This window comes from Fulmarus glacialis, unplaced genomic scaffold, assembly GCF_000690835.1.
Source record: "Fulmarus glacialis isolate BGI_N327 unplaced genomic scaffold, ASM69083v1 scaffold1227, whole genome shotgun sequence".
NCBI lineage: Eukaryota > Metazoa > Chordata > Aves > Procellariiformes > Procellariidae > Fulmarus > Fulmarus glacialis.
The window spans coordinates 11,798-34,164 of NW_009223595.1; the positions used below are offsets into that span (position 1 = coordinate 11,798).

A 22,367-nucleotide genomic window follows, 5' to 3' on the forward strand; every position below is an offset into this window, starting at 1 on the left:
CAACTGTGTAAATTTGTAAAATATTTTTTAAAAAATTAATTTAAATTTTATTAAAGTTGTGAAATTGAGAATTTAATATTGAGCAACTTAGACCAGAATTTGGTCTCTGTGAATGCAAAGATGGATATTTGACATATGTTTTCTTCTTTTTTTTTAATGTCCCTTCGGAATCAAGGAAATTATAATAATTTCATTCATTCTTTTCCAGATGGGAATGGCAGGTAACACTAGTCCCTTTGGGCAGCCTTTCAGTCAAACTGGAGGGCAGCAGATGGGAGCTACGGGAGTGAATCCTCAGTTACCAAACAAGCCAGGCATGGCGAATAGTTTGTCTCCCTTTCCTGCCGACATCAAGAGTACTCCCGTCACCAGTGTGCCAAATATGGTGAGTTGTACCTGCCTGTTTCCTTACTCATTATGTCTTGATAGTGCATTTTAAATTCTTGGGTGATACGGCTTCTGCAACATTACTGGACTACTTCTCCGTGGTCATTTAAACATCAGAGTTGCCCCATGGTTCCTCACTACCATTCTGCAGTGGGTGTAGAAAGTTTGTGTACATTTTTATGCAGTAATTTAACTTTCTAAGCAATCACAGTGTTTTGTTACAAGAATTGCATTACATCCTTTCATTTTGTCTGGTACGTTTAGTTCCAAACCAGATGAAAATGTCTTCTCTGTAAGTGCTGTTTGTAGGTTTAAATTCCTAAATCAATTAGAATGTGTTGGATACATCATCAGCTTCCTGAAACTTGGTACCTTTCATATCCTTTGAATCTAATGTGGTAAACACACCACATGCTTCTCAGTTTATATTGTGCGTGTCTTGCAGCTCACAAGCTTATGAGAATAGTTCTTATTAGGATACCTTGCACAAGTTTGTGGTATTCTGTTTACTAGAGTTTTCTTTATAAAGTGAAATTAAATATTCCCATTTGTCTCAGTATGTCTGCGTATTAATCAAACTGCTTGTGTCGTTTCTATGGAAACTCTAGCTTGTTGCATTTTATATTCTTATACATGATAGCAGTTACTATAGAAACTTGTAAAACCTTCCATAAGATGCAAATTGCTTATTTTTTAATTTAACTAGAAAACCAGCTATTTTTTGGCACAAGCAATGCTTGTCCTTCCATCAGTGAGTTTGCTACCTGCTTATCACTAATAAGGCTATATATGAGAGGGAACAGGATGTAATAAACTTCCTCTTTTCTCCTGATTTTAGAGGACTACTTCTTAATTTTCCTTTAGTTATACTGTGAAATCTTTGTTTAATATCATCTGTCACTTACTGCTTGTGATTATGGAAAGGAGCTGGTGACTAGGATTAAGACCATGTTCAGAATACCACTTGCACTCACGCAGAATATTTGTAAAAGACGATTTGATGCATTCTAATTTTGTTGTTAATACTTTAAGTTTGGATCAGGTGTAAAGCAAATGAATTATTGCCCTGATTCTGCAGAGAACCTGCAAATCTGCCCAAAGTGCTGTATTCATCTCAGGGACTGGATGATTCTGAAGCCTAATTTAAAACTCAGGTTTTGGGAAGCCTAAATCTTAATGTACTCGCTTACTCGTGTAAGATGTAATGGCAGATATTCAGGTGGAATAAAAAAGACATTTGCCATCAAGGCTTGTCTAGTGGTGGAGGAGGAAGTAAAAGAAAAAACTTTGTTTCCTTTCTCCTATCTTGTCGAAGAGGCAGAGGAAAATAAGAGAAACTTACTTTCCCAATACCATCAATTGCAGTATCTTTAAAATGTGAAAAATATCAGTTGTCTTCTGAGAGGACAATCAAAACCATCTTTCTTTGTTTCTCAGGTGTCAAAAGCTTCGTATGTCCAATATATCTTTTTCTCCCTCAAGCCAATACAGAGTAATAGCCATTTCGGCTGATAGACATCTGTACTGTCGAGCCAAAAGGTCTCAACCCTGCTTATGGATCATGTGGTGGTTAGAGTTTGATTGCAGTCCTGATGGGGGGAACTTTCATCTTTAAAAACTGTCGTTTCCATCTAAACATTTTTATTGCAAAGCCAAGAATTTAAAAGGAAATGTCAGACTTGTTAAATTTTAACCTTTATTTGGCAGCAGTGAGTAAGACAGTGTAATTATTTGGTAATAGTACATACATGGTCATATGCTATTCCTTCCACTGGGACTTTGCTTTATTCGGTGTACAGTATGAACGGTGCCCTCTGAAAGAGCATATAGTCAACATTTTGTTCTATTTTTGCTGCTCAGTGTGTAGCTGTGGGCCTTGTTGACTGTATGTAGTAATATATTTCACTCAGCCAGTCTTTTCGAAATGGTCTTTTCTGTGGCAGTCATCCCTGGAGCAGGCATATACTTTAGATTAGTTTATTTTCACAGTGCCTCTCTGAGATAAAGATGTGTTGCCCCAGTTTTAATCATGAGGCTGAGAGGCACAAAGAGAATAGGACTGGAAGAATATGCTGACTCTGAACCTGAGGTTTGTAGGCTCTGACTTGCTAAAGCCTTCCTCATTTCATATGTTAAGACGTTATCTAAGGGTAAAATAACATTCACACCGGTTAGATGTGTGCTCCCATAACTCATGGAAGTGATGTCTGTGTCTCACATTGGGCAACTACAATATGACCCAAATGGCACTTGTGAAAAGTTGCTTGTGACAGAGGCAGCTCCCCAGAGCAGAGTTGCAGTGTTTGAACTATTACGCCACGCTTTCTTGCTGCAATTTCTTCGCCATTTGTTATGTCCCATGATGCTTTAGGACCCTAAAGATGGCGGTTTGATTTAATGTATTTGGCCTTGTGCCTTGTCTGCTGGAGACATGGTCTATCCTGTTTCCTGAAGGAGGCAGGAGTGAAGTGGAAAAGGGTGTAGAGTTACGTTACCAGCTATCAGAAATGAAGCTGTGGAGGATCAGTTCAGACTCCATCCTCTACAGCAAGCGAAAGACCAAATACATCTTTTTAAAAAGACCTCCAGAGTTTTTTGTGAGATGATTGGAACCACATACCTTGCTAAACCAGCCCTCTATACTACCCTTATCTCAAAGGGCCCCAAAAGAACTATTCCATGTGAGAGACAAACCCATGTGAATGAAAACATTGGTTATATGTGGCATGTCTGAGGCAGAAAACCAGATTCCAGCATGATGTTAAACACCTTGGTTGCCACTGAGAATATCTAAATAAGAGAAGAGGAGATAGAAAGGTGTAGCCGTTGTCTTAAGACCCCTTGGTCCTGAAAAGCAAGGCATTTTTTAAATACTCCTTTCAATCCTTTGCCTTTCTCTGTAACCTTATGTGTACACTGCAAAAGGAAAGCAAAAGATGAGTATGTTTCTTAGTCCACGTTACTCTAAGCATCATTACGTGTGGCACCCCTGTCCCAAACACTAACCAGGAGTTTTCCCACTGCGAGGTGTAACGGTCATGCTGGCAGCCAGGATAAACCTCTGCTGCAGCAGTGGATATTTTTTTTTAATCCAAATTCAGGCTACAGCTCTCCTAAGAACGACACACTCTCTCTCCCCCCACCACCTCCCAAATGAAGTGGTTCTCGGAAGTGTTAGTTCATTGCATCTTCAGCCCTTGTTCCAAGCATGACCTTATACTAGACCCTGAGAAGCACATTTGGTTTAATCTCTTTAATTAGCAAAGAAGTAACAAACCTTATGGTATTAAAATGATTAAAAGGTCAGCATTGAGATATTAATTTTCAGTGCCAGCCGGATGGATTGATTTTTTGTTTGTTTGTTTTTTCCTAACTGTGGATGCGAACAACATAGTAGCTTTTGCTTTGTGTGACTGTTACAGAATACAATCAGTTTTCCTTACAGAATGGGCAGCTTGAAATCTTGACTGAATTACTTGTTACCAAAAGAAAGATGTTGCTTCTGACGTTGTTGGAAGTTTTGGTGACACACTATTGAGATTCAGTGTCACTTAAATTGTTCGATGCAGGATTGGCAATGCTCTGCTGTGGTGAGATCATGCAAAATCTCTGGACTGTGGAAGTGAGCCATGTTCTGCACTTTGGCACTCAGCGCAGTGTGCAGCCTGTACGGGAGCCAGGAGCCTCTTGTTTTTGGAGTACCCAGACTCCGGGATGTGCTGTCAGTAGGGGAACCCTGTTAGACTTTTCCATCAAACTTGCTGAAGCTTTGCGGTGTCTGCAGTGCTGCATATTCCAAGGGTGGTGATGGATGGTTTCTTCGTGGACATGCCAGTAAATTTAGTATTTCTACATGGTTAGGACTACAATGTGTGAAGTTTGGCTTCCAGACACCAGCTTGGTTTCACAGTTATCCTTATGACCAGCAGATGGAGTTGAGAGAATATTACTTTTTGGAAGCTAAGGAAATCGTTTCTCCTCTGTTCTCTTGACTTAGAATTGGAGCGGCACATCTTCTCTTGCATTTTTTTTTCCCCCATCTCTTATTAAACTACATCTCGAGTGTTCTGTTGTGTTCATTCTTGCTTCTCTGTTTCTTTTTATGTCCTTTGGATTTCTTTATTAACAGATTTTGGTCAGAGAGAGGAAAACAATGATCTTTAAGACTGGGGAATAAGGATGTCTTAGGTGTGCCTTGCTGCAGGCCTCCTAGAGAGAGGAAGAAAGCTTTTAAACTCGGAGGCCAAGTTTAATTAGAACAAGTAGAACTGTAGCTACGTAAAATAGACAACTCGTATTTTGTTCTAGAGACTAGAAATAAAAGGCTTTATGAAAAACCTCTATCTATTGTGTCCTTACAGTGAGGAAGGCTTGCTTTCTTAACCTTTCAGTGATTTTCTTCTTTCTTGCAGCAAATTCAGTCTTCTCTTTCGCTGTGGGAGAGGTCTGTGACTGTCACCCCGGAGGCATGCTGTGTGTCTGCTTGCCGCTCTCACCAGCAGTCTCCCAGTCTCTGGTGGGCATACTGTTTGCTGTGCTCACCTTCCCTGTGCCTGCCCTGACCTGCACTCTGAAAGTTTCTCTTTCCCAGGCATGCTCACTCCTTCTCTTCCTCAAGAAAATCCCACCTGATTTGAAATGGAGCAGCAGCCTAGAGCACAGCTGGGAAAAGCTCTAGTCCATATTCCTTAGCCATAGCCTTCTAATGGAAAAGATCTTAATAACCTGGAAACAAATCTAACAGATAGTGTTCAGTGCCAGAGAAAATATGTGACTCTGTTGGGAGCAGAATAGACATCTCTGTTCTCTTGGTGCAGGAGATCATCCTGGGAACGTGTATTGCTTTGAATGGTGGAACATTTTAGGTTTTGCACCATCCGTAAATAATAGTGCCAGGCTGGCGAAAACAAGCTGAAAAGAGGATCTGCTCTTTCCCAGCACTCTGGCTCATGTTCCACTCTTCCATCTCCCAAATACAAATACATGTGGTGGAGAATATCCATTGCCATTTTAAATCTCTTCCAGCAAGTTGAGGTGAAGTACTCCGTTGCCAGCTCTCTGACGGCATGGCTTTCCTTCACTTACAAACTTCTCCTTCACTTACAAACTTCATTTACAAACGTCTCTTATCCACAGATTTGCTATTTGGGGTTTTTAATGTTGATCATTCCTCAGTCTGTTTTATCACCCAGTAAATCCTATATAAACCTCTCTTAAAATTTTCTTCAGGTAGTTTTCTGTATGTGAGACCTGGACTCTGTCTACAGATTCCTGTATCAAGTTTTGTCCCTTTTTGTTGCTTTGAAGCATTACTTCGTGTGTTTCTTGGCATTTGCTGGTCCTTCAAATCAGAAAGACAAGGAGATAAAACTCCAGAAGTGTATCCTTAAGAAAGACGCTGATCCAGCCTTGATTCCCAGCAGAGTCAACTGCGTAATATTGAGGTATTTGCTGGTTTTAGAAGAAAACTCCTTCAGCGATTAAAAGCCAAGTGCACTGAGGGCAGTGTCTAGGACCAACTATTCAAGTTCTTTCTATGGCATGACCACAGGAGCCTTCTCTCCTTGCCACCCAAGTCGATCCCCCTCCAGAGAGCGTGACCACTTTCTGAGGCTGTGTCCAGTTCAGGAAGCCTTTTTCCCCCTCTCTTAAGTCTTCTGCCTACCATACAGACTCAGATTCTGATTCCTCCTGCTACTTGGATGAGAAAATGCAGCACTGTAGGGTTATTGGGCACAAATGCAAGCGCTTGTGCTTGTAGTACTTCCAATCGTGTCAGCCTGTTCTGTGTGTGCATGGACCTCTGGAGCTGAAGCATACCTTCAGATTCCTGGTGTCAGAAGGATTCTTCCTGTGTGGATGGGACCAGGCTGTTCAGACCATGCCTGTTCACAGTAACTGGTAGAACCAGAGAAACCACTACCTGTGTGGAGAATATCGGAGTGAATTGCAAGAAGCGTAAACTGGTTCTGTGTCGCTTTCACAGTGAAGCTCTGGTAGTCACTGGAGAAAGCCTGGCTTCATTAAGTGACTACATTGAGAAATGTCTCCTTCCTTGATGCCATCTCCTTCCATCAGATAGCTGCTGCTTGAGCTCTCGTTGCAGTTTTGTGACAGAACAGTGCTTCCTGGGTTGTGCAGAGCTGGTTCAGTGCTTATTAGAGCATTTCTGCAATTCCTATTTGCAGGAAGGACTTCTTTCAATCTTGGTGTAAATGTGCGGGGTACGTGATTGGAGTTGATCACACTGTGAATACTTAATTCAGATAGAAGTGTTGCTAATTAGAAGTGTTCTTCGAGATTTACAGTTCATGTGTATATCCAGTTCATGCCCGCTATCCCTTCTCTGAAGGCGACCCCCAAGATCACACTTGAAGCTGGTGGTTGAAGGGGGACTGAAGAGGTTTGGTGTGTTTCACCTTATGTCCTCCTGGATGAGTGAAGGTGGGATGCAACCTTGCTCTCTGCAGATACTGCAAGGGTTGTTTTTTTAAAGTCTTAATTGACAGACTGGATGTGCCCATAACGTAAATGCACATGTGGATGACATGTTAAAAATCTCTTGTCGCTAGTAGATAACATCCCTTTCCTAGTCCAAAATGTCAACAGACTGAGAAACCCCAAGTGTAAAGTGCTACCTGCCTTCTGGTTAGGGTGGGGGAAGGTCTATAAAACAAACATCTGTATCAAAATAGTAATAGTAATCCTTTGCAGCAGTGGATTCTTAATTATCTCACTAAGGTCCACGGTTGATTATAAAGGAACTTAAAGAACTAAAAGGCATTTTTTAAATGCAGGATTTGTTCTAATACAGTGATTCCAGAAAGTAGCATTCTGTTATCGGGGAGAAGGAAAGAACGTGGAAATAAAAAGAAATTTTGGGAGAGGAAATGTATTTTTAAAATGTAATGCTATATAAGGCTGACACTTGAGTTCTGTATCAGATTGTTTACCTGTTGAAAGATTACCAGTGCTACTGAAATTGGTGCCTACTTTTATAAGAAAGGGTATGTAGTATTTGATCTTGACAGACAACATTGAGCGCCTTTGAATATAAAGGCGCTGGATTACAGGTCATCTCAGTAAAGTAAAACTGCCAGGTAACACTGTGTCCATCCAAGTCCATGAAGATGAGATACCTGTGCGTCTGTGCTGCCTAGAAGCACGGGAAGTTTTTGCTCTTCAGAATAGGGATGGGGCAGAACTATCTTCCTGTATGAATATATAGTTTCCATAATTTTAAATGGTATTAATAGCTGCTTTACACTATAGAATGTTCTATTACTCTGTTGCTAGAAAACTGGTTAATGAAGCTACCATCTCTGTCAGAGGTTGTAGCAGACTTTCAACCCCTGCTCTGTTTGTTCTGTTTATGGTGGAGCTGAGCAAGGGAGCAAGAGAAACAAAACTATCTTTTTTTCCTCCTGTATCTGAATATTGAAGCACTTATTTTAATGGTGGGAGCAGAAGTGTCTGAATTTCCTGCTTCATCAAGAAAATTGTTAGTCATTCAGGTGAAGCAACATAAAGCCTCCTGCTTGTTCTGGAGTGGAAGGATTTCTGTGGTTGATAGAGGATTTACGCACTTTTGGCATGACTGCAGTGCATATCTCCGGTTTTGAACTGGTCCTGCAGACCACTGTTCTTAAAAGACAAACTAACAGGGAAGAGATCAACTTCCTCAAACAGTCAACAGTCTTGAAAGTGAGATGGTGGAGAGATCATTCATTATGTTTGCAGATTTAGAACTTTACAAGGTTGAAATAGTGACCAACATAGCTGTATTGAGCTTAGGCAATATTCTGAGTTCTTTTTTTGTGCCTACCTGCAGACACTCTCATCTGGACCGAGACTGCTTGTTCTTCTAACTACTGATATTCCATGATTCTGCTTTTTATTACTCAATCTTCAAGAAATCCCTTTGGGTCAGGGCATTATATCTGTGCTGATACAGCTGTAGTCATGTCTGTTAATGGATAGGGTAGTAACAAAAGGAGAACTTTGGCTTGGGAAACAATTCTTTGACTGGGATGAAAACATCGCTTCCAACAAGATTTTCTTTGGCATGGTCTCTGTATTTTTCTGCAGATTGGCTGAACTAATTGTTTCCTATTTGTGACCCAAGAATTGTTTCAGCAAAACCTGTCTGCTTTTGTGGATTTGTTCACAGAAGAAATGGAAGACTTAATTTCAGCTGCATGCATTGGGAGCATAAGTGGATGGGTTTTCCTCACCCTCTTTCCTTTTATTGCTCTTTTTCTTGCAAGCTCAAGACAAACGGATGCAGCAATTCCTCTTTGTTTAAGATTTACTATATAATCATTATCAGTGGCAGAGTCCCCACCTCCTCCATCAAATACCAGACATTGTGTTTTCTACTTGATCTTGTATGCTTTGTTCTCCAGAAGAAAAGCTAGCTCTTTAAAACCTGATGTGCAGGTGGCAAAGCTGAGGACAAAGCCTGCTGCTGGAGTAGTGAGAACTTGTGCCAGGGAACCTTTTGTTAACCTAAGAAAATGAGTTTTGTTGCTGTTATGTGCTCTGTTCTGTAGGCTGTGGAATTTTCTGGGGAGTCCTTCTCAAAGGTCAAAAGTAGAGCGGGCTACAGATGGTGTATTCTGTCACTTAAGGGTGATTTTCCTTAAATGTAGAAAGCAGGCTTTGGTCAGTAGTTCTATAGACAGCACTGAACTATTTCGTCTGTTTCCTCCCCGGTATAGTCCTGTTCTTCCTATATTCTATTTATAAATGTTTTTAATGGGTGATTTTCCTTAGGTAGCTTGGAAGTTGGTGAGCTTTTCTGTGGTAACCTATATTTACAGTACATAATCAAAGTGATTCTTTGAGCAGTTTCATATTTGTCCATGAGATTAATTCAGGCTGTGAATCACAGGGATTTAAGCACTTTTGCAGTCCCATATCTGCTCCTGCTAGTGGAGTCGTTGCAGGCTGTGGATGTGTTTAATTTTGAAAAATCAGGTTTCTACATGTGTTGTCCTTCAAAGGTCCAAGAAGGTAGTTGAAAAGCTTCTAAATCTGTGCTGAAGAAATGACATGTTAAGGAAGCTATTTATCTCTTCCACACTGTTATGAGCCACGTCTTAGACTGAAGATCTCTGTGGGTATGCAGGCTCTGTCAGGCAGGGCTCGGGCGTTGGTACAGAAGTGTGTCCGTAAAGAATGGATGCTGGGAATAAAATACCAGATTTTTACAAGCTGATACAATCTAGCGCCACCCTGTAGTTAACTCTAGTTCACTTCAGTAGACAAAGTGCAATCCAAATTTAGGTGGCCCTTTCTGGAAGAAAACTGTATACATCTTACCTGGGAAGATTTTCTCTGTGAAAGGAATATCAGCACTCACTTGTGAGAAGAAAGGCTAATTTAGGCTTGGAAAATCACTTTTACCTTTTACTGCAATAGATAGAGACAGTCATATAATTTTGACTGTCGTCTCCCATTGGACTTTTCTTTCTGTTGGGGACAATAAACTAGGATTGAAGTGTATAAAACCTATAATACAAAAATATAATACTAAACAGACTTGAATTCCACCTCCAAGTGTGGCAAGAGCTCTTTCCTGTTGGAATTACGAACTGTCTAGTAAACAGAAGATTTTGGATGGCTTGTTACTTGAATTATTGTTTGTAAATGTCTTAACAGAGGAACCTCTCAAGACATTTTTGCTGTTCCAAGGTTAGAATAGAAATGTTTGAGAATGCTACAGAGACTGGAGTAATAATCCTTGTAGCCAGTCATAGCAGAATGCTTGGCAAATAGTCTTGTGATACCTAAATTATTATACAAGATTAATATTGGAATTGAGACTTGCAAACACGATGCTAAACTACCTGTTCTCTCAGTCCCAGATGCAAACCCAGGTACAGCAAGTGGGGATCGTACCGACGCAGGCAATGGCAACTGGACCAACAGCAGATCCGGAGAAGCGCAAACTGATCCAGCAGCAGTTGGTTTTGCTGCTTCACGCTCACAAATGTCAGAGGCGTGAGCAAGCAAATGGAGAGGTGCGGGCCTGTGCTCTCCCGCACTGTCGAACCATGAAAAACGTCCTCAACCACATGACACACTGTCAAGCTGGGAAGGCCTGTCAAGGTGAGAGCACGTTGCTGAAGCTAGTCTTGCAAATGAGCTGTGTAAGGTTTCCTGCATATTTGTCAGCAGTGTTTCTCTTCTTGTCAAGAATATCCGTATACCTGGCACAAATGAGTGCCAAAACGCGTTCTTTAATTAAACAGCTGCTCCCTTTCTCATTACCTTTGCTCAGTTTCCATTTCTGATTTCTGCACAGTTGTCAATTTAGAAAACAGAATGCAATATTTGCCTTTTAGAAGCAGGATAGTACCAACGGTAGCCTTTAAAGGCTCTTTTTCATCTCCTCCATTCTATAAAGAGGGTGTAATATCGCAGCTCAGCCATGTAGAGTTTCTTAGATTTTAGTACTAGTTTCATTCATTTGTTATGGCATTATTGGTGGGTCCCAAAAAATTTTAGTTGCTCTTAGCTGTGTTTAGTTATATATACAGTATTGCTTGTAAAGGAGAAAGAATAGAGTTGCTCTAAAAAATGAGATGAGTTAATTCAAAACCAGTTAACCATTTATTGCTTTTCCTTGTTACAGTTGCTCATTGTGCATCTTCAAGACAAATCATCTCCCACTGGAAGAATTGTACTCGGCACGACTGTCCTGTGTGCCTTCCTTTGAAAAACGCCAGTGACAAAAGAAATCAACAACGTAAGTAGTTGTTTTACTGCTGTCACAATAGAATGTTACTGTTAAAATAAAGTTGATCAAATCTGCAGTGTAGGAATAAACTTTGACAGTGTCCCAACAAACTTAATAGCTGTTTAATAACCTTGTATGAGGATGAATATACTAATGAATTCTTCCTCATCACTGAATCCAATTTATTTCTTACATACACAATAATTGGAAAGGGAAAATCTCAGCTCAAGCACACAGCCGTTTTTAAAGGGTAACTTCTGGCTCGTGTTTTATTGTGAGGCAGGTCAATAGATTCCGGTTATAATGCAGTTTTGGATGTAGGTACGGTTTTGGGGAAGCTGTAAGTTACTTCATTATTTTTCTTGCTGCTAGAAACAACTTAAATCAACAAGCTAGTGATTAAGAATAATCAAAAATGTTTGTAAAAAAAAAAAAAAAAAATTCTTGTGCACAAAAAGATCTCGTCCAGGTGTCTTAATCATTAAGTGTACTTAACGCTGATATAGACTAGCTGAAGTTCTGCAAATCATAGTGGTTTTGCCCATGCCTGTTTTTTATAATAGCTTAGCTGTTACTGATGCTTGAGGGCAGCTAATTTCTAGTTCATTTCTTCCCTCTTGCTCTAAAACAGAAAATACTGAACTTATGTTGGTAGGTTTGCTTCTCATCAAATCATTTGAAAAGATGCCAAGATAGAACATTTTACAGCATAGATGCAGCAGTTCTAGAAGTCTAAGTAATATTATGCCTAAGTATATTTAAATAAGGGTCAAGAAGTGGAAAATAGCTGGAGGACTTGCAAAGCTTGTACATCTGAATTGTGTTGGAACATTCTGCTAATTCCATTTAGGCTGAGACTGCAGTGAGGAACACTAATAAACCTTGGAGGATAGAGAAGAGCTCCTAGGTTAGATGAGATTAAGGCAGAGGGGAGAGTAGTTGGTAAGATTGTCCAAATTACCCATCAAGGATGCTCTCATTGTAGTTTCAGGAGGGTATTTTTTCCCTCCAAAACTGAAAAAATTATAAATTGAGAGCTACTTGGAGGTAAGGATTTTGTTTTCGTTTTACCAAACTTCTCCTTGATAAAACAAGATGTTTTGTGTGTTAAAAGTAGTAATTTGTTGCAAGTGATTAGTTATGTTTGGCCTTCAAAAAATGTGTTGAAAGCTTTGCTTTTTAATATGACGTGGTCCATTTGTGTATAACATCCTTATTACACAGTTGTTATCAAAGTGCTAACAACATACAGCACAACAGAATTGTTTTTTTCAATACAAGCTGCTGTAGAAAAGTAGTTTGTGCAGTATTTGTTTTTACGTCATTTCGTATAGCTTATCAAAAGAGAAGGCACTTGAACAAAAACAGTCCTTAAAAATAATTTTGTTATGGGATCAAACAGGATGTTGTTTGAATGCAACAGAATTATAATGGATAAGCGTAGAGTTTGGCTCTCTTGTTGCATGCAGGGGAAATAAATACGAAATCTGCTTCTGTTCAATTAATCAATAATCCAATGGTTAGTAACCATGAAAATTTGCAGCTTAGCATGCTGAGGTGCAGGGTGCTTTGTTCTGGATTATGTCTCTGAGTCATACACGTGACTCCTCGTGGTTTGTTTGAAGGTAAAAGATGAACACTAAAAGTACTTGTTTACATATATTATAAAGGATACCCCTTTTTAGGCATCAAAAACATATATGAAATTATTTACATTAATATGTGCATTTGAAAACACTGTGCCTGATTGGGTGAAAACTAACCTAAGCTAGGTTAGTTTCAGACTTGAAGAAAATGTTGGCGCTCTTAAGAATAAATAATTATAGCATCTACTAAGTTGGGAGGAGAAGGGGATCTGCATACGGCAGAATATGAGGAGAACATTTAGAAAGGGAAAAAGAAGTGAGAAGTGTAGTGGCCCTCGTTACTTTTGTCAGGCTGTCGTCCTTACAGAATGAATGACTACGCAATGGTCATTAAAGACTTTGAGTCCTAGAATCTTCCTTTCTGTGCTCATGCTGATTTTACCATTGTTATTTCGAGTCCTGTTGTATCTGTGCTGGGCTTTCAAGTGGCTCCTTCAAAGTGTGCCGATCTTTTAGAAAGTTCTGTAGTTCAGCACTTCTGAAACATTGCAGTGTGGTGGCTTGCTTCCACCCTTCCCATGTGCAGTGGTTCATGTGCTCTTTGTCACTATCTATTCCTGCTCCTTGGGGGAGTCCCTCTGCATGGGGACTTAGGTTTTAGGTTGTTACCATGGAGCTCTTTCTTTACAGGTGTCTTACTCCATGTTTAGTGTTTAGATTCTTTGCAAGGAACATCTATCTCTGCCAGGTTTCATTTGTATAGCTGCTTTTTTTTTTTTTTTTTTTTTTTTTTTAAATTAATCGTGAACTGTCTTTTATACCTCTGGGAGGGTAGGGGAAAACTGCAAAAAAAAAAAAAGTTATTTTGCACATGCTAAAATATTAAGCTTTTCTTTTGAATAGGCCAGTGACTCCTGTGTTTTGAAGTAATGACTTGAAATTTGGTAGAAATGTTTTGGGGTTGGAGGGTTGTTTTTGTTAGGAAGTACTTCTTGCTTCCTGCGGAGCCCACCACAATTTGAGTTATAAATTCTTGCAAACAGCTGTTGATACTTCCTATATTTATAGCTCTGTCATAACAATTATTTTTTCTGAAGATTCATCTTGTCAGGCATATGCTTGAGCTTCTTAATTCTTCTGTTCCTGACCTGGGCAGGTGTGTATTGTGCCACCAAACAGCTACTGGGTATGCTTCCTCTTGCAGCCCTGCAGGTGGTCATAAGTGTGCTGTGCTCACCATTTATTATGAGCTGGGCCATCCTCATGCAATGCTCGATGTGCTTTGTTTCAGGATCAGGGGACACTAGAAAACCTTCGGGATCCCTGTTCAGTTGAGTGAGACTGGAAGGTGGAGTTGTGAACAGGGAGCTAATCTCCCCTGTATTTTTCCTTGTAGAAAAATTTTAAATAAAACGCGGTGAGGAAAAAGCTGGATTTGAGAGTAAATTTGAGACAACTAATCTTCATCTAAAAATGTGATTTTTAAAGAAGACTGGGCTGGAAATTCTGGAGTATGTGGACTCAGGGATGAAGGGTGGGAATCTGATGAGGGAAATGGAAATAGGGACTAGGAGCTAGCTGGCTGAGAGAGTAGGTGTTATGGGCAGAAAATGAAAGAAGACTTGGATGTAGAACATTTGGGAACTAACCCTTTGCAGGGAAGGAAGGAGTGCATTGATGCGCAGGGAAATGTGTTCAGAAAGAGTAGGCAGCAACTTCTTCACTAGAGCCTGTTTCCTGTGAAAATGGGAAATGAAATCCAGTTTGCTCAAGTCTTACTGTCAGTAACTGTCTGTAAAATCTACAAACAAAATGTGCCTCTTGTTTTTTCAAGCACTGGAAATCATACATAATGGTGACCTACCAGCTATCAGTTGTTCCACTGAGCCACATGGTAGATGGTTAGCCCACAAATTAAGATGTTCCATTCATTGACTAATATGATGCTATATTGTGAAGGCTTTTAGTTTAATGCTTAACTTAAATAAAAATTAAAATGGCATTGGTGGTGAAGTTTAATACTGACACTTCCTACCTTTAAGTGGCATGTAAAATCTTTACCCCGTGATTTGATTCATGATACAGCCTTTAATTAAACGATCATGTACACTTACCTTTTGTATACCTGCCTAATTCTGGGTGCAGGACGGGCTTGTGCTAAGATGAGTCAAGGTTACCAGCAGAATTTTTGCTCCAGCTACTTTGAGCTAGAACGGATATAAAATGAGCAGAGCAAGGAGCTGTACGACAGAGCATTTGAACACTGCTGAACGAGTCTCAATTCCAGAACTTGGAAGCAAAGTGAAAAATTTAAATCAGACTTCTCAAAAATGGATTAACATGTTGCTTTCACTGGGGTGGGAAGGTTAGAGAAGTGCTGGGCATTCATACTTAAAATAGCTTTAGGAGTCTGTGTTTAAAATAAATTCTAATCAACTGGATGGGCAGAGGGGTTCCCCTCTAGGAGACATGGTTTCATTAAGGTACCACTATCTACTTTGCACACTGAAATAGGAATCCTGTAGATGAGATAGTGTTTGATCGTTTAGGTTACATCCTACTGCGTATGCCCAAGAGGGCCTGATCAGGGCTGTTCAGGAAGTTCTGGGGCTGCTTAACTTCTGCTTGTTTGAACTTTCACTCTTAAGATATATAAACACATGGGACTTCGTAACAGTGGGACATATGGAGCTCAGTTGTCTTTTAAGTATTTAGAATGTGAACAGTCCTGTACAGCGTTGTCTCTACACTTGTCGCTTCTGTCATGAGCTCATCAATGTCTAAAGCATCAGTTAATAAAAAAAAAAAAATCACAGTAGACATTGCTTCATGTAGCAGTGGCCTGATGTGGTAACACCTGTTTCAGTGCTGTATTTATTTAAATTGACTTGATTTCCTATGGTATCTGCCACAGAAAGGACTGCATTTACACTTGATCTGTCCAGTATGGAAATTTAATACTCTCTTCCTTCATCTTCTTGTTTGACAGATTGAGATGATGTCATGCGTTCATATAAAACCAATGAACAAACAGACAAAAAAAACCCCCAAAACCACCTTCAAAATCAGATTCCTGATATTGTGAAAATTCTCAATACAGTATGCTATTAATTGAGTTACAAATACAGAAAAGCTGAGACCAAAGAGTCAGAGCCACTCATTTCCACGTTGTAAGTGTACCGCTGGCTGTAAGAATGTAGTCTGTCCCCTAATAATGATACTTCAGTTTGAAGTGTTGAAGCAACGTTTGGCTGTTTACCAGCTTTAGTGAGTTTTGCCTGCTTGAATAGGTACGTGCACACATGTGGAACTTCTTGGAGATCATTAGTCTTTTCAAACTGCAAGTCAAAATAGTGGTCTTCAGACATTGTCCCCTTATGATGATGTTAGTAGTTTTATGAAGAAACAGTGGGGTTGTTTTCTTTTTAGAATAGACTTGCTCTCCATGTTGTCACTTTTAAAGTGACATTCAGACTGTCAACTTTGACAAATACTCAAACTGAGTTTTTATAAGTAGTCTTTGGTCTGGGGCAGACAGAGAGATCTGGAAATCTGGTCTTGCTTAAGTGGACTTCTCTAGAATTGGCTGGATTGTGGTTCCTAAAGCTGCTCTAATACAAGGGCTGAACTTGTACTTCACAGTAACCGATACCACTGCCAAAGCTCAGCCCAAAACCGTGGACAAGAGGTGATTGACTTCTCCAAGCTCTACCCTAGTTTCAGTGTGAGCTTCAAGACAAGCTTGCAGTCCTCAGATCAGTGCCAGCTTTTTTCCCCAGAGGAATGGTGAAACACTTGGCTATCCTCAGTGGGATGGCTAGAAGCCTTTTTCCTGTTCCCAGCCTTCAGCATCACCTGTGGTCAATTCAATTCTACCATCTCCAGAGATGTGCCTCTGATTTACAGCCAACGCTGAAAGCGTATGGGCGTTTTTTGTTGTAACTTTTCCGGAGAAATACCATTCTCTAACAAGCTCAAACTTCTGTTAGCTCTTGAATCGATCCTTTGCTGTCACAACAGCCTCTGAAGCCTTTTGAATTCCAGGGTGCCACAAGTTTTGTGCTATTTAACCTTTCTAGAGACTTCCTATTTTGTGGCTTGCACTAGTGTAAAGGCATGTTTCTCTTAGACTGTGTGATTCCAGAGTGCTGAGTGCAAGTCAAACAAGAAATTCATACAGTTGCTCTTTAATATGTCTTTTTTTTTTTTTTTATGAAACTGATAGGATTTCGGTCAGCTTCTGTCTTTGTTTTTAAACTCGCTTGGAAATAATCAGTGAGTTCAAAAGTTACTATGAATGTGTCCACAGAGTATAAGCATATGCAAGCCTAATTTCCCTGGTAAACCCAGTGTTGAAAATACTGTGGATTGTCCTTGGGGGAAAAAAAGGAGGTTTTCTGTGGGGCTGCTTATTCTGGAGAGGGGGATCTCTGACTATATTTATTTGTAGTTCTTTGGCAAATGAGATCAAATTGAATTCTCATCTGGAGAGGGCAAAGTCTGGACTCTGTAATGTGTGTTGTTGCCTTATTAAAAGCTATTATCATTGCTATGTTTAGCTCACAAATTTGTAACGCACGTTACATGTTTAATTACTTGAGGGGGAAAATGTGAAGTATGTATTACTTCTACCAGAGTCTCAGTTATCAAAATGCAGTGCCTCTGTGGTTAAGGATATACGCCATGTGTCATTCACAATGGAACATGTTATTACTTAGAATGGCAGCTAAAATGAGGACCAGAAAGCAGATTTTTATTCACTTCTGGGTTTAGTAAAAACTACTTTTCCCTGTTGTTTCCATTTCCTGTTGACAATGGAAATGACTCTTCCATACATTTGTGCGGTGAGAGAGGTTGGTTGGTTGTGGTCGTCATATAGGATAATGAATACCTAAATATTATCATCTAAATTGTTTACCAGAACCTGTGGCAGGCTCATCCCCTTTCTGACTCTTCAGATTATTTTAGATTTTGTCAGTACAATCTGAAACCCATGAGGGCTTTTCATATCTCTGAATAACTTGGGTTTTAGGGTAATTTAGCCTTCAGAGGATTCATCTAGTGACTGCTCAGAATGAAAATTTCTACCAACAGATCTTCAGTATTACCTTTGTGTCCAAAGACACAATATTTCTGCTGAACTCAGGATCTCTGTTCTGGAGCCAAATATTTTGACCTAAAATGGGATTGATGGGAAAGAGGGAAGTAGAGGAAATAATTCTCCCCCCCCAGTCTACTGTCCCAAGCATGAAAATCCTATTTAGCCTTATATTGGAGCCTATACTTTATGTATATTACAGTAATTATGGGCTTATCTGCCCAAAATTTAGAGCACTTCTCTTTAGACTGCATGTATTAATTGCTAGGGTGGTTTCTGTCCTGTAGAATCAAAGGCTGAGTTTCCTCACTTGGCATCTCGGGTGTTGTTCTGTCCTTTGGCAGAAAAATATATACCATATAACTATATGCATGTTCTGTTGATTCTTGGCATGATTTGTTTTACTGTTTGTCCTCATTGATTTTCAGTTTTCTTATCCTTTCTTTTTTATAGCCCTTTTAGGGTCTCCAGCTGGTGGAATCCAAAATTCCATCGGTTCTGTTGGCACAGGCCAGCAGAATACTCCGTCGCTAAGTAATCCTAATCCGATTGACCCCAGCTCCATGCAGCGAGCCTACGCTGCTCTTGGACTGCCGTATGGCAACCAGCCTCAAACGCAGTTGCAGCCCCAGGTACAAGGCCAACAGCCGGCACAGCCTCAGGCTCACCAGCAAATGAGGACCATTAATGCATTGGGTAGGTGGAAAAAACCCCAAGAACTAAGGTGTTAAAATAAACTGAACTGTTGAATTTTTAGGGTAGTCTAGCATTTCACTTGATCAGAGTAGCGACTTTCTGTTCATGTTGATTAATAACTTAAAATTATACTATTTATAAACACTACTATTCATTTACATTTGAATATTAGAAAGCTTTGAATATATTGCTTCTGCCAAATAGCAGTAGCTTTAGTTTCTTTTAAAATATAGTCCATAGCTTATTGTTGTCTAAGGTGATTAGACAGAATTGCTGAAGGACTTTCATTTGTTTAATAAGCATTTCACCTGTTCTAGCAGACAATTCTGTCTCAAATGTTAATTTCTTTCTGGAATGTAATTGTAGTATTATCTTCTTTTTAGCTTATTGAACTAGTCTTAAGAGTTTATGAATTTTAAATTTTAATAGACTATTTTTTGTAGAAAAAAGAATATTCAGACTGAAAGTAACTTTTAATTCCATAAGTAGCTACGTATATGCACCACAGCAGATATTATCATAAAAGTACTTACCTGATACACTGTTTCTTTCGTCAACCAGCTGGATCAGTAAAGTGTAGTTTTGCCATGTCATTGTCAAAATTGTGAACTGGGTACCAATGATGTTTAATTTTGTCCCAAAGGAGCCAACCAGATGAACCTTCCCGCAGGAGGAATAACAACAGACCAGCAAGCTAGTCTAATTTCTGAAACTGCTCTTCCAACATCCCTTGGGACAAATAAGTAATGCACGCATTTTCATTCTTGCTCGATTAAACATTTATTTACATGCTTATGAATGTAAATAAAGAGCATGCTTTAAAAACTAATTGTATTGGCGTGGAAATGATTAGTCACTTCTATAGCTAAGCTCTTCCATCCTACTTCAATTCTATATCTACCGCTTTGCTCCTCCCAGAGAGCCCCAGAATATTTAGTGGTTTTAAATGAATTCCCGAAAGAAGAATATTTTGGATTTTCAAGTTGTGATTCTTTATCGTTCATACCATGTCTTGCAAACTCCTAAGCTTTGCTGCTGTAGGTGTTGCAGTTTGCTGATGCCAAAATTTCACTTAGAGAATGTTTGATGCAGTAGCTAGAAGTGATGAAAGGAATTACTTAAAAATTACTTCAGGCATCAAACATACACAAAACTCTGCATTCTGTACTGTAATAGTCCCTTTTCTTTTTATTTTAGCCCACTAATGAATGATGGCACAAATTCTGGCAATGTTGGAAACCTCAGCTCAATGCCAACAGCTGCACCTCCTTCTAGTACCGGGGTAAGGAAAGCATGGCATGAACATGTCACTCAGGACCTGCGCAATCATTTAGTGCATAAACTGTAAGTATTCACCAAGACAGCGTATTATTCCTGAATGTTTTTAAAGAATTTCAATACTGTAGCTCTACTATTAAGCTGAAAAGTTGTTGATAAGGAAGTAACCAGTAGTGGTTCTGTGTCACTGGACCACTGAGGATGAGCTGTTACCTTTAACCCTCCTCTTCAGTTCATTCTTTCTGCTCATTAAGGAATGGGCATGAAATTAGTTTACATTGCTAGTAAATTCGCTCTGCTATAGTAAACAAGTATTTAGACTCTAGACTGTCAAACCTCACATTTTTTCATCATTGAATTTGCCTTAATCTTGTGGGGAGTGGTGCAATATAGTTTTTTTTGTTGGTTTGGTTTTGTTTTGTTTTTAAACAATTTTGATATGCTTTTACATCTCTGATGTATGAAGGAATGTCCAGGTTGAATATTATAAAGCTATATTGAATTATTTTTTTTTTTCTCTGAAGAACTTTTCTTTTATTCTTTCTCCTTTCTTGTAGTGTCCAAGCCATCTTCCCCACTCCTGACCCGGCAGCACTGAAGGATCGCCGCATGGAGAACTTGGTGGCTTATGCCAGGAAAGTGGAAGGAGATATGTATGAATCTGCTAACAGTAGGGTAGGTTGCTTCAGTCCACGTATTCAGTATATGTTCAAGAATAGTAGTATCACAAATCTTATAAGCATAGTGAAAACCACAGAGAATCATTTCACTGTTCTCTTGATACGGAAAGTCGTGCTTTCTGTCTCTGTGTTTGTATAGCCCCAAGCAATCTGGTTAATGCCACTCCAAGCTAATTCACCTCCCTCAGCTCCATGAAAACTAGACAACATTGTCCCAGCCCTATTTGCATTCCTCCTGAAAGTGTGATTGACGTGCTTGAAGATTGGAGCATAGCTTGGAGTTCTTGATGTTTCCCTTGCTGACTTTCTCCTTTCTGGAAGTCTGAGTAAATAGTAGTTTTAAAACTTTCTTAATGCCTCTTTACCATTGGAGGTTTTCTCTGGGGCGCAGTCCAGTTACACTGCTTACCTTTTACCCGCGCTGTTGGAATTGTTTCTCCTCTACTCAGCAGCACCAAGAGTGATCTGGCTAAGGCACATAGGTGTTTCACCTCTTAACATAATAAGAAGTCAGTTTGCCTGCATTTGTCCTTGTGCATGGGAAACAAGACAGAATTCCTGTTATTGTTCATGATGTTTGTTCTGTCTTTAAAGAAGTGTCAGTTCAAAGCTCTATTACTCAGAGGGAGCAAACCCTTGTTGATTGACATGCTAAGGATACTATTTCATTATGACACTGTGGTAATTCTACCCTAAAGGAACCACTCCCTGAAAGTTTTCATCGGGCAAAGACGTTAGTAGCACCAGTAATAACAGCTAGTGAGATCTTGCCTGATCAGAATCTTGAGGTCCTTTCTTAAATAAGGTGAGAGTAGTTAGTGGCATTTCAGGTGATAATCATCCAGTAAGACAGTAACACTTAGTCTGCCCCTCTCAGACCATCTCCCAGAAGAACCGAAGATGGAATGCAAGTTTTATTTCCTAGAGGTAGATAGGCAGTGGCCATACTTGTAATGCTGTGTCAGCGTCGGTCAGTGACAATATCATATTCTCCTTGTGGCTACCAAGAGGTTGTTGAGCAAGGAAGACTTGTGTGTGATCACCCTTGATCACTGTGGCAGCTTTAGAGAACAACTTCAGAGAGAACGAGGATTTCATAGACATACATAGTAATATAAATACCTTCTCAGTAAGGATGAGTGTAGTAGACTTCTGGTTATAAAATTAAATGTCTTCTGACCTCTCTGCCAGACAAATACCCAGAAGTATCTTCTCTTCACCCCTTAAAACAGCTGTCAAAGCCTCATTGCCAGAAGTCTCTTATGGGAATTCATCTAACGTATTAGTGCTTTTAGATTGGACAGTAGAAAGTGTCTGCACTGATGGATTTTTGAGACATTTGGAGGAGGGAAGTGACCTAAAAACAAAGCTTTATGTTGCAGTACTGGACTTTGTTAACAAGGCTGGTGAGGAATACCTATCTCATGCTAGTTTTCTGAAATGAACTCAATCCTACTGTAATAACAAATTCTAGTTTTGATGAAAATTGGATGAAGATAAAATGATTGTGGGACAAGCATCACTTAACCTTTGCTCCATGTAACACTTGGGTTTTAAAAGCATAGGTGACCCCACAAAAGAAATGTAGTCTTGAGGGTTTGGGGGGAGTATTTTGCCTTTAACAGGTGCATGCTTTCATGCACGTGACAGATGTGTGTCCAGCAATTGCTGACAAGCAAGATTGTCTACCTTGCTGTACACTGTGACTGTCTTATTTGATCTGTTGTCAATGTGGATTGAGTAAAATGGATTTTTCATCTTGTACAGATAAGGTGTTTAGTTGTCTATGCCTGTGGACTATTTTTCACTGATTTCTTCCATTCCCTTGGGGTTTTGTCTCGTTTTGTTTATTCCTTGCAATGATGGCCAGTAGAAAGACTCTTTAGGAAAAGAGCGGT

At 39.6% G+C, this 22,367-nt stretch overlaps 1 protein-coding gene across 1 annotated transcript in view; it reads left to right on the forward strand.

Annotated features, from left to right (window-relative positions):
• Positions 1-208: 208 nt before the first annotated feature.
• Positions 209-22,367, forward strand: part of CREBBP (CREB binding protein) — a gene marked incomplete at its 5' end in the record, with an annotated part of 59,171 nt that continues 37,012 nt past the window's right edge. Inside the window, 7 exons of the mRNA XM_009581829.1 lie at positions 209-385; positions 10,251-10,500; positions 11,027-11,140; positions 18,269-18,511; positions 19,155-19,254; positions 19,709-19,855; positions 20,347-20,464. Of these exons, the coding sequence (XP_009580124.1) occupies positions 209-385; positions 10,251-10,500; positions 11,027-11,140; positions 18,269-18,511; positions 19,155-19,254; positions 19,709-19,855; positions 20,347-20,464 (1,149 nt within the window). The remainder of the gene's footprint in view (positions 386-10,250; positions 10,501-11,026; positions 11,141-18,268; positions 18,512-19,154; positions 19,255-19,708; positions 19,856-20,346; positions 20,465-22,367) is intronic.